The 13,423-nt window shown below is 47.4% G+C and overlaps 1 protein-coding gene across 1 annotated transcript; it reads left to right on the forward strand.

The window, feature by feature from the left end:
- The first annotated feature begins 385 nt into the window (after nt 1-385).
- Nucleotides 386-11,966, forward strand: LOC109995683 (zinc fingers and homeoboxes protein 1). Its single transcript, XM_020649497.3, has 8 exons — nt 386-722; nt 1,980-2,464; nt 2,819-3,433; nt 4,139-4,265; nt 4,487-5,725; nt 7,492-7,623; nt 7,776-8,248; nt 9,630-11,966. Exons 2-7 carry the CDS (start codon nt 2,106-2,108, stop codon nt 8,238-8,240), a joined length of 2,937 nt encoding a protein of 978 aa, XP_020505153.1. The 5' UTR covers nt 386-722; nt 1,980-2,105; the 3' UTR covers nt 8,241-8,248; nt 9,630-11,966.
- The last annotated feature ends 1,457 nt before the right edge of the window (nt 11,967-13,423 follow it).

The following is a 13,423-nucleotide window of genomic DNA, read 5'->3' on the forward strand; positions in this document are numbered from 1 at the left end:
TGGATGACCCCGATGAAGGCCCCTAGCCGAAACGTGTCAGTCTAATTTGTTAATAAAGTTGATATACATGCTACAAATGTTGCTGGAGCTTTTTGACCTCTTCTACGCATTTTGCTCTTCGTGCACCTTGTTAGTTGGTGAAGTTGTGCCAGAAAATCCTCTGCTTCATTAGAACTTTATGATACAGGTAACAATGTACTTAACAGCAGACAATAAAAGCAAACAGAAAAATAGAACAAAATATATTAAAAAAACAAAGTTTTAATTATTTATTCAGTCATTGGTATTCGTAGTGATATCTTTTATGTTTTTAACTCCTTTTTCTGCATTTTTGGTGTGTATGATAGTTGAAGCTTTTATGTTGAAGGGCTCAAACAGGAAGTACTTCTCGGTCGTCTCTGACTTGAAGCGGAGGGATGAAAAATGGCCATCGTCAGTCTCGGTGAACTATCGGTGGCTTTTTTATTAAACTGTCCTTTTATTAACTAAATATCAGAGTTTAAAATGCTCCGTCGTAGCGGCGCGTGCTAAACCCGGAGCTAACGGTCGGCTCGCGGCTGATCCCCGGCCGGCGGAGAGGCTCTGTGTCCGGGAGAGCAGCAGATGGATCCTCGGTGTGTTCGGGTAAAAGGCGGAAGACTGCGCATCAACACCAGGGGATGCTACGAAGCTACAGCCGCTAGCAAGCTAACTATTTGTTTCAGGATGCGGGTGATCACCAGGTAAACACACACCTGACAGACAGCGGGATGTTTCCGGTGTTACTGCGTTATTACACCCCGCATCTGGTCACATGTCTGCGGCCACTCACGGAGAAATGACCCGCTGAACACAACGTTCAGTACGCTAACTGTGTGTGTGTGTGTGTGTGTGTGTGTGTGTGTGTGTGTGTGTGTGTGTGTGTGTGTGTGTGTGTGTGTGTGTGTGTGTGTGTGTGTGTGTGTGTGTGTGTGTGTGTGTGTGTGTGTGTGTGTGTGTGTTAATGCTATATAGATAAAATATAATCTTATTATTATTATTTATTAGTAGTATTGTTATTATAAATGGCTCAGAGTAAGTTTTTCGATGCCACTATTTTTCCTATGATCCAGTATGTTATTTTACTGATGGTTTGATCGAGAAGTACGGAGCCGCTGAAGTCCCAAAAAGTAAAACAACATATCTAATGCGCACCATATCATTCTGTAAATCTCGATTAATATGGATGAGTTAAATTGATTTGACAAAATACTGCAATACTCTTTGTAACCAGAAGAGGGCACTATCTGCTCTGACTTCTCTTGTTTGACGTAAAGAGCTGAAGCAGAATCACCAAGCAGCAACCTGCGGTGTTGAAAAAGTGCAAATCCTGCAGTTCCTCGAGTGTCCACTAGAGGCTGGCTGCAGAAGCACAGGATGTCACATACACACCTATTCAAAAAAGCCTGTTTTTACAGCAGAGATGTTTACAGCCAAACAAAACAAATAGGTCTGATTAGCTCATGTCTCGATCGGCACACACTGTATGGGGGGTGAATGTTTTGATGACTCATCAGTTTTGATTTGATGAAGAATAAGAGTTATTCACAATAAGGCGTGTAGCTGACCTGATTGACAGGCGGGCGCGGTGTAACAGTTTGTCAGGAGGCTCAAAACCTGCCTCGCTACAGCTCTCAGCCTGTCATTAGGTTGACATTTCCAGCATAGAGACCGCCATCAATGGGACTCCAGCGCCCCCTGCAGGAACAGATGGGTGACGTCACTCAGGCGTCATCCATTCATATTTACAGTCTACAGCAGAACTTCCCTCTAGTTTAGCTTTGTTTTGCCTCCAGCTAATACCGTGACATTATCTTGCATCATATGCATCACAATCTTTGCAACTGAACTAATTAAGTCCGATTTAAGTTTCACGTCTGATCATGGCCGTGAACAAGCGTTTGACCTTTCAGCTTTGGTTTGTTCTACGTCCCTTTAAAACTTGTCTTTCTCGTCTCCAGGGATTGAGACGTAGAGGGGAAACATTTCGACTGACGACGTCCATCTTTATGGCGCCCAACCAGGATAACTTGAACTGAGAACGTGTTTTAGTACTCAGCTTGTCGCAGCGCTCAGCAGACATCAGAATGGCGAGCAGGAGGAAGTCGACCATCCCCTGCATGGTTCCTCCGAGACAAGCCGTCGACTCGGATCAGGAGATGGAGGACGTCACGGAGGAAGTGGAACCTGAGGATAGTAACGGCGTGGCGACTGTCTCCTCAGATGTCTCCGGTTTCTCGGAGGAGCGGGGCGATGACGTGGACATCAGGTCGGTGTCTGACCACTACCATGAATCCAACATGGCCGAAGGAGGCTACGAGTGTAAATACTGCAGCTTCCAGACGTCAGAGCTGAACCTGTTCACCATGCACGTGGACACGGAGCATCCTGACGTGGTCACCAATACGTCCTACGTCTGCATGGAGTGTGACTACCACACTAAGAGGTACCACGCACACACGTGTTTACTGAATGTGTGTTTGAGGGGACGGGGTCAGGGGTCATCAACTTTTATATGATGCAAATAGCAACAGCAAAAATGTGATACTCCCCTTCTCCAACAGATTACATTTTGAGAACCACTGTCACTGGCTGAAATAAAAACTTGACTGATAATAATAAAGTTCTAAATGTAGAAACAAAAGGAATTGAGTGTCAGAGGAAGAAACCTTTAACCGTGGTCATTTCTGTCCTGAGATATTTGTTGCACGCTTTTTGCACTTTTCTGGTTTTCTTCGTCACTTTCATGCCATGTTTCTTTATGAACGAAGCAATGACTCGTGTTTTTCTCTCTGTCTAGTTACGACACTCTGCTGGCCCACAATGCTCGGCTCCACCCGGGCGAGGACAACTTTACGAGGACGATGGTGAAGCGAAACAACGAGACCGTCTTCCAGCAGACCGTCAACGACCTCACCTTCGACGGCAGCTTTGTCAAAGTGGAAGACGACGAGGAGACGTTCCGCAGAGGCATCGCCCTCAGCAAGACGCCCATCATGAGGATCAAGAGCCGCATGGAACCGAAAAAGTTTGCCTCCGCCGCACACAAAATGACCGTCGGCGATGTCATCAAAGTGGAGAGCGATGACGAGGACGACGAGAACAAGGAGCCGCCCACTCTGTCTCCTGCCCCGATGACCGCCACCGCTGCCCCACGCCTCCTCTCCACACCGCTGCAAGTCCAAGCCATTCCACAGAGCATCGTGGTCAACAGCTCAAATATGCTGCAGATAAAAGGCGGGTCAGGCGGCGGCGGCGTGCTGCCTCCTGGGACGCTTGCTCAGGTTCTGTCGGCTCTGCAATGTCAGCAGAACTGCACGCAAACGCAGACGCAGCTCCTCATCCCCATCAGCAGCATCCCCACCTACAACACGACCATGGACAGCAACGTCCTGCTGGTCAGCGCTTACAACAGGTAACCGCACCTGAGGGGGCTTTTAAAGGGGCAGTCACAGGATTATAAATGTTCCAAGAGGTTTAAGTTCTTCTTTAAAGGTCACATATTCTCCTCCTCTTCAACCAGTGTAAATAAGTCTCAGAGCTCCTCAAAACATGTCTGTGAAGTTTCTTGTTCTAAATCCACTCTGATCCTGTATTTGATCATGCTTATAAACTCCTCTATTTTAGCCCTGCTCAGAACAGGCTCTTTCTGTGTCTGTACCTTTAAATGTAAATGAGCTGTGTCTGACCACGCCCCCTGTCTGGAAGATCTTGGGTGTCTCTGGCTTTCTCGCTCCATGTCCTATTGTTTACAGTGAGAAGGCAGACTCAGAGGGCAGAACAAACACCTAGCTGTGGGAGTGTCACCCACCTGGGGGAGGGGTTTCTGCCCTTTGTGATGTCATGAAGGGAAAATCTCCAAACGGCCTGTTTGAGCACACATTTTCTGAAAAGTGGAGCAGATAAAAGGCGGAGAGGATGGACTTTTCTCATTATTTGGGGGGTTTGTAGACATACTAGAGACACATATAAGAGTTAGAGAAACATGGTGAAGTGGATTTTGTTTAATATTTGACCTTTAAAGTGTTCTTGAAAATGCTCGATCTAGGATCTCTCTCGTTATCCATCAGCTCAGCTTGTCATTAAATTAACAGTCCCTCTTTGATTTTGTCCCTCGCAGGTTTCCGTACCCCTCGGTCTCAGAGATCATGGGTTTGTCGTCTCAGACCAAGTTCAGCGAGGAGCAGATCAAAGTTTGGTTTTCTGCACAGAGGCTGAAACACGGAGTCAGCTGGACGCCGGAGGAGGTCGGTGCTTCACCACACGCTTTCTCACCACGACACGCCAACACACAGCTTAACTTTTTAACTCTTTACAGCGTCAACAATGTGGCGCCTAAACCTGCGGAACAATAAAAGAGTCAAATTAAAGAAAACCTGTCGAGTAACAACACTTTATGTTTCTTATTCCCTGTGTTCATATAACCACGAGGTAACTTGCACGCTCTTTTTGTTTGTCTTCTCTCCAGGTGGAAGAGGCGAGGAGGAAGAAGTTTAACGGCACGGTGCAGACTGTCCCTCAGACCATCACCGTCATCCCTGCCAACATCGCCGCAGCAACAAACGGCCTCCAGTCCATCTTCCAGACGTGTCAGATCGTGGGCCAGCCGGGGCTCGTCCTTACTCAGGTGACCGGGAACGGCGGCACGATGCCCGTCGCATCCCCCATCACGCTGACAGTCGCAGGCGTCCCTGGCAACCAGCCAAAAGCCGCAGAGCCGACGGCGTCAGAATCAAAGACAGAGCTGTCGGCCTCGTCCATGAGCACGCCGCTCAGTTTGGATTCAACAGCAAGCAAACCGAAAAAATCCAAGGAGCAGCTGGCCGAGCTGAAGGCGAGCTACGGCAGGAGGCAGTTTGCCACCGAGGCGGAGATATCGCGGCTCATGCAGGTCACACAGCTCTCCAAACGAGCGATAAAGAAGTGGTTCAGTGACACTCGCTACAACCAGAGGAACTCCAGGGACCACCACGGAGTCCTGCTGAGCGAATCCTCGCCCATAAAAGGGGGAGCGCCACCTTCAGGAGGGCGAGGAGGAAGGAACAACAGCGGCAGCCTGAACGACAGCGTCAGCAGCGACAACAACAACACCCCCACCACCATCGTCATCGACTCCAGTGACGACGCCAGCGACTCCTCCCCCACTTCTGCCAACGCTCCGGGGTCGTCCAGCTCCACCAGCGACCCAAGGGTCAAATTCCGCCACGCCTTCCCCGACTTCACGCCACAGAAGTTCAAAGAAAAGACTCAGGAGCAGCTGCTGGTCCTCGAGGCCAGCTACCAGAATTCAGACACGCCGTCAGACGAGGAGCTGAGCCGGCTGCGAGCGGAAACGAAGCTGACGCGACGAGAGGTGGACGCCTGGTTCACCGAGAGGCGGAAAATGCCTTTCTGTTTTTGGATAAAGGACGAAGATGGTGAGGGGGGAAGCGAGAAGGTGAAACCAGCCGGCGTGCCTTCATCCTCGGCTCTGGATCGTCAGACCACTCCACCCGCCGGGAGGAAGGCGGTGAAGAAGAGGCCGGAGCAGCTCCACATCCTGAAGAAGGCGTTCGTCCGCACACAGTGGCCAACGGGGGAGGAGTACGACCAGATGGCGGAGGAGAGCGGGCTGCCGAGGACAGACATCGTGAACTGGTTTGGAGACACCCGCTACGCCTGCAAGAACAGCAACCTGAAGTGGTACTACCTCTACCAGAGCGGGAAGGTAACGCGTCTTCTTCTTTCTTTTTTTTTTTTTGTGCCTTTAATGGAGAGAAAGGACAGTGGATGGAGTCAGAAATCAGAGAGAGAGAGAGAGTAGGGAATGACATATGGGAAAGGAGCCACAGGCAGGATTTGTACCTGGGCCACCCGCTTGGAGGACCATAGCCTCCATAGACGGGGCGCGCGCACTAACCACTGCGCCACCAGCGCCCCACGTGTCTTCTTCTACCAGCTGGACGTCACTGTGATTGTTATTTTAAGGCGCTACTCCCACGGCGATTTGTATGGGGAGTGTTTCTCAGACGTAGACAACCCCTTGGTGGGCCGCCATGTAGGAGAGAGAGAGAGGGGTCGGCTGGTGCGTCCCCATTGTTAAAACACGGCTCTTCTTTTTTTAAAGATTTATTTTTTGGGCTTTTCGTGCCTTTAATGCAGAGATAGGACAGTGGATAGAGTTGGAAACCAGGGAGAGAGAGCGGGGAATGACATGCGGAAAGGGGCCACAGGTGGAAGCGAACCCGGGCCTACCACTCGAGATGAGAGTCTCAATACATGGGACGCACCATGCAGGTCACATGGCCCTAACCATTGCGCCACCAGCGCGACCCAAAACATGGCTCTTCTCAAACCTTCATTTCAAAAAATGTCTGCTGCTGCTGCAAGCGTTATTCTGCGCTCTTCAGGCCGATTCACAAAACAGTAGCCGGCGGTTAAATCACATTTGTGATCGAAAACGTTGAGGCGCTGTAGGATAACCACCTCGCCTCTGGGGGCAGCATCACACTCTACAGCGTACAGCCTGAAGAAGATGACGTCCACACATATCGGTACACTAACAACGAGCGACTACAAACACGTTATTCTCTCCGTCCTCTTTCTGATGGCATTAAGTTTCCTCCTTCTTTGAATCGGTCTCCGTGCTGTGTGGCGTGATGAGCCGGCTGAATTTGCACGGCGTCCAGCACAGCCACCGTTATTTTCGAGCGATCAAATGGACAGAAAAAAAAACGCAGAAACCTTCTTAAAAACAAAAATAACAGCTTCTGAGATTCCGATTGAGACGGGATGACTTTAGTCTGAGGAGCTCCGTGGGCTGAAATATCCTCGATCAATCGCCCTGTGTTTTTACTTTACAGGTTACAGACGTGGTCGATGAACGCGGGATTAAAAACACAGACGACCTCCGCGATTATTACAAATGACCAGAGGTCCCGAGGTCACACTGATCCTTTCCTTTAGACCTTTATGTTCAGATAAAGATGAATCTGAAGACACGTGTCTCTCTCTCTCCTCGTTGTCCAGAGCCTTTAGAGCAGGGGTCGGCGACTGGCGGCCCGGGGGCCACATACGGCCCTCATCAACCCTTAACATGGCCCTCAGTTCAACTTTTACATATCAATTAATTGAAGAAAACATGACAAAATTTGCCATGAAATCATGAGAACCAGAAATATGTCCATAATAATATTTGATCACCAGTATAAGTTGAGTTAAATTTGAGACATAATTGATTGTAATTGTTTTTGGAAACTATAATTTGGCCCTCTGGAAGTGAGAATGAAAGAAATGTGGCCAATGTGGTTCGATGACCAAAGTTGCCTATCCCTACTTTAGACGGTTTCTGTGTTCAACCAGAAACTCTCGTTCAGGCTAAAAATGACCTCAAATAAAAACCCTCTCATGATGTTAGTTCGAGGAGGAATCGTAGCAGCAATAGAACCGTTCCTATGTTTCTGAATATTTTGTTCCCTTTGACTTCGATTTAAGGTGGACGAGGCGCTGAACGGCGGGGCAAAGATCCAGAAGAAGTCCAGGAAGCGTTTCCGTGGTTGGTCCAGGAGGTCACGTCGGCCATATCCCTGCAAACGATCTCCACAAGGGGGCGCCATCGCCATCAAGGTCTGTGTGGTTCATGTACACTCGGTTTCCTTTTTGAGAGACACCGCTGACTTCAATCCTCTCGTCTAGTCTCTGATAGGACGGCGAGCTTGTTTCTCTAAATGTTGGAGGTTTGTAACACTTACGCCTGTTTGTTGTTGCGCCCCCTTCAGGTGAAGTCCGGTAAGGCGTTTCTGAAGGAGTACTACCTCAAATATCGAGCGCTGAGCGAGAGAGATCTGGACGACCTGGTCACAAAGTCCAGCATGAGCTACGAGCAGGTGAGGGACTGGTTCTCCGAGACCGCCAGGAGGGTAGAGGAGGGGAAGGAGCCCTTCAGCGACGACGAGGCGGAGGAGGGGGAGGGGGAAGAAGAGGAGGAGGAGGAAGAAGAAGAAGAGGAGGAGGAGGAGGAGGGGACTGTAGCAGAAGCATCAGCAGCAGAGCACGCAGACAGTGAAGGAGAGATGAAGGTGAAAGAACAAGGAGAGGACGCCACAGATGAAGACACCATCGAGGAGGAACAAAAAGAGGAGGAGGAGGAGAAGAGAGTCGAAGAGGAGAAGGAGGAGGGAACCATCCAGGACAAGTCTGAAGGTGTCAGCCAATCACAGCCTGAGGCAGAGGAGCAGACATGAGCAGACAGGTGAGCGTCCTCTGCATCTCCTGTTACTTAATGCAGCCGTGCAATTACGAGCACAGAGGTTGTAGCCGTGGTGTGCAGACAGTCTATGGTCCTGCACCAAAAGACTACCCAATATTAGGTGTTGCAGCAATATCAAAACAGGCATCAATATAATTGCATTTTTACTTGAATCAGAATTGTGATTATCAAACGGCTGTTTCTCTGGCGGTTAGGGAGACGTTTCTTGTAAGAGAAGCTTCAAGCAGCTCGGTATAAAAACCATGCTGATCCAAATAAAAGTATATTAAAGGTCACATATTCTGTAAAATCCACTTCCCTGTGTTTCTCTAACTCTAATATGTGTATCTAGTCCGTCTACAAACCCCCAGTGATGAGAAAAGTCCTCTCCGTCTTCTGCCTGCTCCACTTTTTTGAAAATGTGTGCTCAAACAGGCCGTTTGGAGATTTTCCCTTCATGACATCACATAGGGCAGTAACCCCTCCCCCAGGTGGGTGACACTCCCACAGCTAGGTGTTTGTTGTGCCTCTGAGTCTGCCTTCTCACTGTAAACAATAGGACATGGAGCGAGAAAGCCAGAGACACCCAAGTCCTTCCAGAGAGGGGGCGTGGTCAGACACAGCTCATTTACATTTAAAGGTACAGACACAGAAAGAGCCTGTTCTGAGCAGGGCTGAAATAGAGGGGTTTATAGGCATGATCAAATACAGGATCAGAGTGGATTTAGAACAAGAAACTTCACAGACATGTTTTGAGGAGCTCTGAGACTTATTTACACTGAAGAGGAGGAGGATATGTGACCTTTAAAGAGCCCATATTATGCCCTTTTTGGGGTTCGTATATTTAATCTATGTACCTACTTTTGTACGTTCACAATAGCTAAAGTTCGAAAAAAGTGTCTGTTTTCATATACTGCTCCTCCTTGCTCCCTCTACACTCTGAGTCCGTCAGCTACACTCTGTTGAGCCCACACTGTTAGACCCCACGTGGGCCAAGTCTGCTCTGATTGGTCTGCCGATCCGCTCTGTCGTTATTGGTCAGTTGCTCAGCGCGTGTCTCGGAAATTTCAACATGAGCTGCAGGGCTTGCCACAACGAGCCAATAGACTTAGAATAGTGATCTCACACTGACAAATTTTTATAGAGGGGGGCTAGAACCGAGCGTTACATGCGGCTAATGCTACAGCTAACAGGAGGACGTAGGAGAAGCCGCGTTTCCGCGGACTTTTAATTTTTGCACATAGATGTGCCTAAACATGCACAGGACACATGGAAAACACACTAAAGAGCATACAAAACCAGAAAAAGCATAATATGGGACCTTTAAAGGTGCAGAAAGCTACCACTCATTGGGTGCTCTTTTTTCCTTCTCTGTCCTCTGCAGCTTCGACGTCGCTCACCCTGCCTTGGAGACGACACACAGGAAGAGATCAGTCTTTCTCAGCTGGTGGCTCAGGACCCAAAGATGGCCGCAGGATGCTCAGACAGGGTCACAGCTCAAAAGATGGCATGTTACTAAAACGACAGGTTTGTGCCTTCAGGATGAACTTTGGGTCCCAATCAGCTGAGAAACACTGAGTCGATATAACGGACAACAAGCTGCAGGAAGTTTGTTTTTCTGTGGGGACCAACTAGCGTGCAGGACGACGCCGCCAACACCAGAGTGAGTTCCAGCTCGGCTGCTGCACAAACAACGAGGCTTTCTTATAAACAATATTTTAAACTTTGTATAAAGCATCCAAAACATTTCTAAGAGGTGAGACGCCGCATGGACTCCTCATGAAATCAAAACGTTTTTCTCAAGGGAACGTCCTCGCCCCGAACCCGACGATAAAAACATTTTACTGTTCGGAGGTTTTTAAATCCCAAATGTCTCCTGTTTTTTTGTGAATAGAAGAACTCAGACTAGTGCCATTCTGTTTATAAGACTGTTAAATAAAAAAAAGAAAACCATGCTGGTTGAATTCCACGTCACGTTTGGAACCTTTTTGTATTTTTTTCAAGTGATTTGTTTAAAAATCTGAACACCGTGTGGCGTAACGGGGACTGAATCCATTTTACTGTTCTGAATATTTTTGTCATGGTTACTTAAAATGTGGCAATCATTCACAAGTTAGCCAGCGTTTGGGTCCGTTCAATTTCAACGTCAGTTTGTGAATTTACCTGAAAAGAAAAACAGACAAAGCACTTTGAGGAAAAATCCACCGCAGTCCTTCATTTAACCCTTTATTCGCCTCAGCCCGACATTTTATACGGGTCGATATCCGATCCATCAATATTTGTAACAGTTATTACAGTTACAGAATTTTGATATGATATATGCTGTAGATCTGAAGCTTTCTCAAAGCTTCGATACTTTATCATCGATCATTAAAGGAGCAATATGTAACTCTGCCCCCGAGTGATTAAATTGGGTACTGCATTCCAAATTCTAAACATTGTAGAGAGCTGTCTCCCCCCCCCCCCCCCCCTAGTGTTTAGCCAGCTCTGCATGGGTCTGTAAACCTTTCTGCGTTCTAACCTCTCTCCATTTTTCAAAAGCATCTCCAATATTGATCCTAGTTTGAGCACGTTTCTGCTCGTGGAGCTTATTAGAAACATGCAGAGGCTTTTTAGGTCGGGTACAATCACTTCTATCTGAACCACTTCTCTTGTCCGCTTCCATCGCTGCAACACCTGTTGGTTTGACCTGATAACTGGTCTTATATCTGGCAAACCGAGGGGCGTCCAAAACGTCCGTGTGGGGGTGCCTTAAAACCGCCTACCTTCGCTGGTCCAAACAAATCCAACACTTCAACATAGCATGTTTCTTTAATGTTTGATCATATAGTAAGGTCACTTTATCATTTCACTCACTACACATCTTACCGATTGGTCCTTTAAAAGAATGAATAGATTCTTCAGGTGGATTTTTCCTTTAAAGTTCAGCTCGTACGGTTTTTAAAAGTCATGATTCAAACTTTCCAGTCGTTTAAAAAAAGTTCAGCGTTAGTGTTCAAGTTTTTTTTTCAGAATCCTCCGAGTTGAACCCAAACAAAGCGAAGATATGTGTATGTGCGCTCTTCTTCAGGAAACAGGCAACTTTACCTCAGTCAGTTAAGTTACAAACTCGGTAAGATTGTGACATTTACACTTTTTACTTTCCACAGAGTTCGATACTGTACGCATGAAACGACGAGTGACGACGATGGCGTTTCCTCTTTTTGTTTTTTATCCTCGCCACCAAAGTTAATGCATCACTTTAAGAAGAAGACGTAGATATTAGTGCGTTTATTTGCTCAATACGGGTGAACTAGTAAAAAAACTTCGTTCAGGTTTTCAACAGGACGAGAAACCACGAGCACTCGCTTCATTTCCTCCGGGGAACTTTTTAACTTTTCATACGTGGGCTGAAAAATAGAAAAAAAAAAACGCTTTTATATCGCTTTCTCTGAACCGTGTCGGACCCTTTTAGCATATGCAAACGTCCCAGAACAATCTGCAGGTAGAGCGGCGTCCAATCAGAGGCATTCTTTTTGGGGGCTTGTTGTTGATTTGAGCAGCGGCGTGCGATCCTTTACGAGCTCTGCACGTTCGCAGAGTTCTCGCCTTCCTGCCGTCTTTTAAACGCTTTAACAGCCGACACTTTTTAGTAGTTAATTTATTTATTATATCTGGACTTTCATGGATATCTTCTTTTTGTCTGCAAGCAAAGAAATAAAATAAACCTGTTTTAAATCTAGAGGCCGCCTCTTTTTTTAACTTTCTTCATTTTCACATTTTAGTGTCTGAACTTTATGAGATTTAGGATGATGTCACATTAAGGAGCCTGGATCTGAGTACCTTTGACCCATGTACTCTGGTACTGCTCCACGGTCCACGCGGTACGCTCCACGGGAGATGTGAACGCAGCCATGCTCAAACAGGAAGTGGACCGCTTTGTGACGGCCCGTTTCATCCTCTGAGCTGCATGTTAGATGTGGATGTAGGAAGAGGGTCGTTGTTGACGTCTCAGAAATAATTTAAAACAACCACAGTTAGCGGCTGCTCCTTTTCTGTTTTAGCTCCCAGACCTCACCCAGACCTCACCCCCACCCCACCCAAGCAAGCCGGAGTACCTGGAGAGAACCCACACATGCACGGGGAGAACAAGCAAACTCCACACAGAGAGGCTCTTGTCAGACGGGGATTCAAACCAGGAACCTTCTCACTGTGAGGGGCAGTACTAACCACTGCACCACCGTGCAGCCCTGTAATTGTATTAATATGATAATATTAAAATGATGCATTTCATAGAACGGAACATTTTACCGCTGTAAGTGTTTTTATGTCAATCAATCAACAAGTGTGATGTCGAAACATTTTACAAAAGAGCATGTAAAATAACATGCAGGAAGGATTTCTCCTTTGTATTCCTCTTGTTCCTGTTGGCCACACTTCCTTGCCGCTGAGGTGGAGGTCGGAGCAGGCCGTGCATGAATGAGGACGGCGGTGGTTGTGGGGTGGCACAGTCTGATGGTGGAGGCTGGGCGTCAGCGACGTCGGGTGGTAGTGTCAGATCACAGCGCTGAAGGTTGGGGGAGCTCAGTCCTGCTGACAGGACGAGGCATGTGTGGAATTGTAACATGTTGTGAATGATCTCAATCTATGTCTTTAATTCTCTGCAGGATAGCATCCAAGACAACAGAGCTGAAAAACAGCAGACGTTTTTCTTTTAGTTGGGAATAGATCAGTGTCAGCTCAACGTTTCTATCGTTTAAAATATTTATTGCAGCAGAACATATTTAGTTTGTGTTTGGCGTCCAGGCTCCGACCTCGTCACTCCTTGCGGTTTTTATTTACATACAGAAATCTGAGGAGTGATGAGCTGACATCTTACACCTCACCCCCCAGTCTGACCTTACAGGTGGATGAAGGGTGGAGGCAGGGCAGCGAGAGTGCAGTCAGTGCTGCTGCAGGTCAGAGCTGCAGGAGGCAGAGAGCGGAAATCTTACTGCTTAAATAGAGCGCTAATTGGAAGGAGGTGTTGTCGGGTGATTGTGGTTATAATTAGGCATGTCAGGTGTAAAATCAGTGCAGCTCGACTGCATGAACTCGTTTGCAGGCGTCGCCTAATTTCTTCAGTAAAAAGCCAAATAAACGTTTCAGAGGTGAAATCCTGAGTTGAGAAGATTTCATCTCATATTTTAGTCTATAATC

This window comes from Labrus bergylta, chromosome 19 (genome assembly GCF_963930695.1).
Source record: "Labrus bergylta chromosome 19, fLabBer1.1, whole genome shotgun sequence".
Taxonomy (NCBI): Eukaryota; Metazoa; Chordata; class Actinopteri; order Labriformes; family Labridae; genus Labrus; species Labrus bergylta.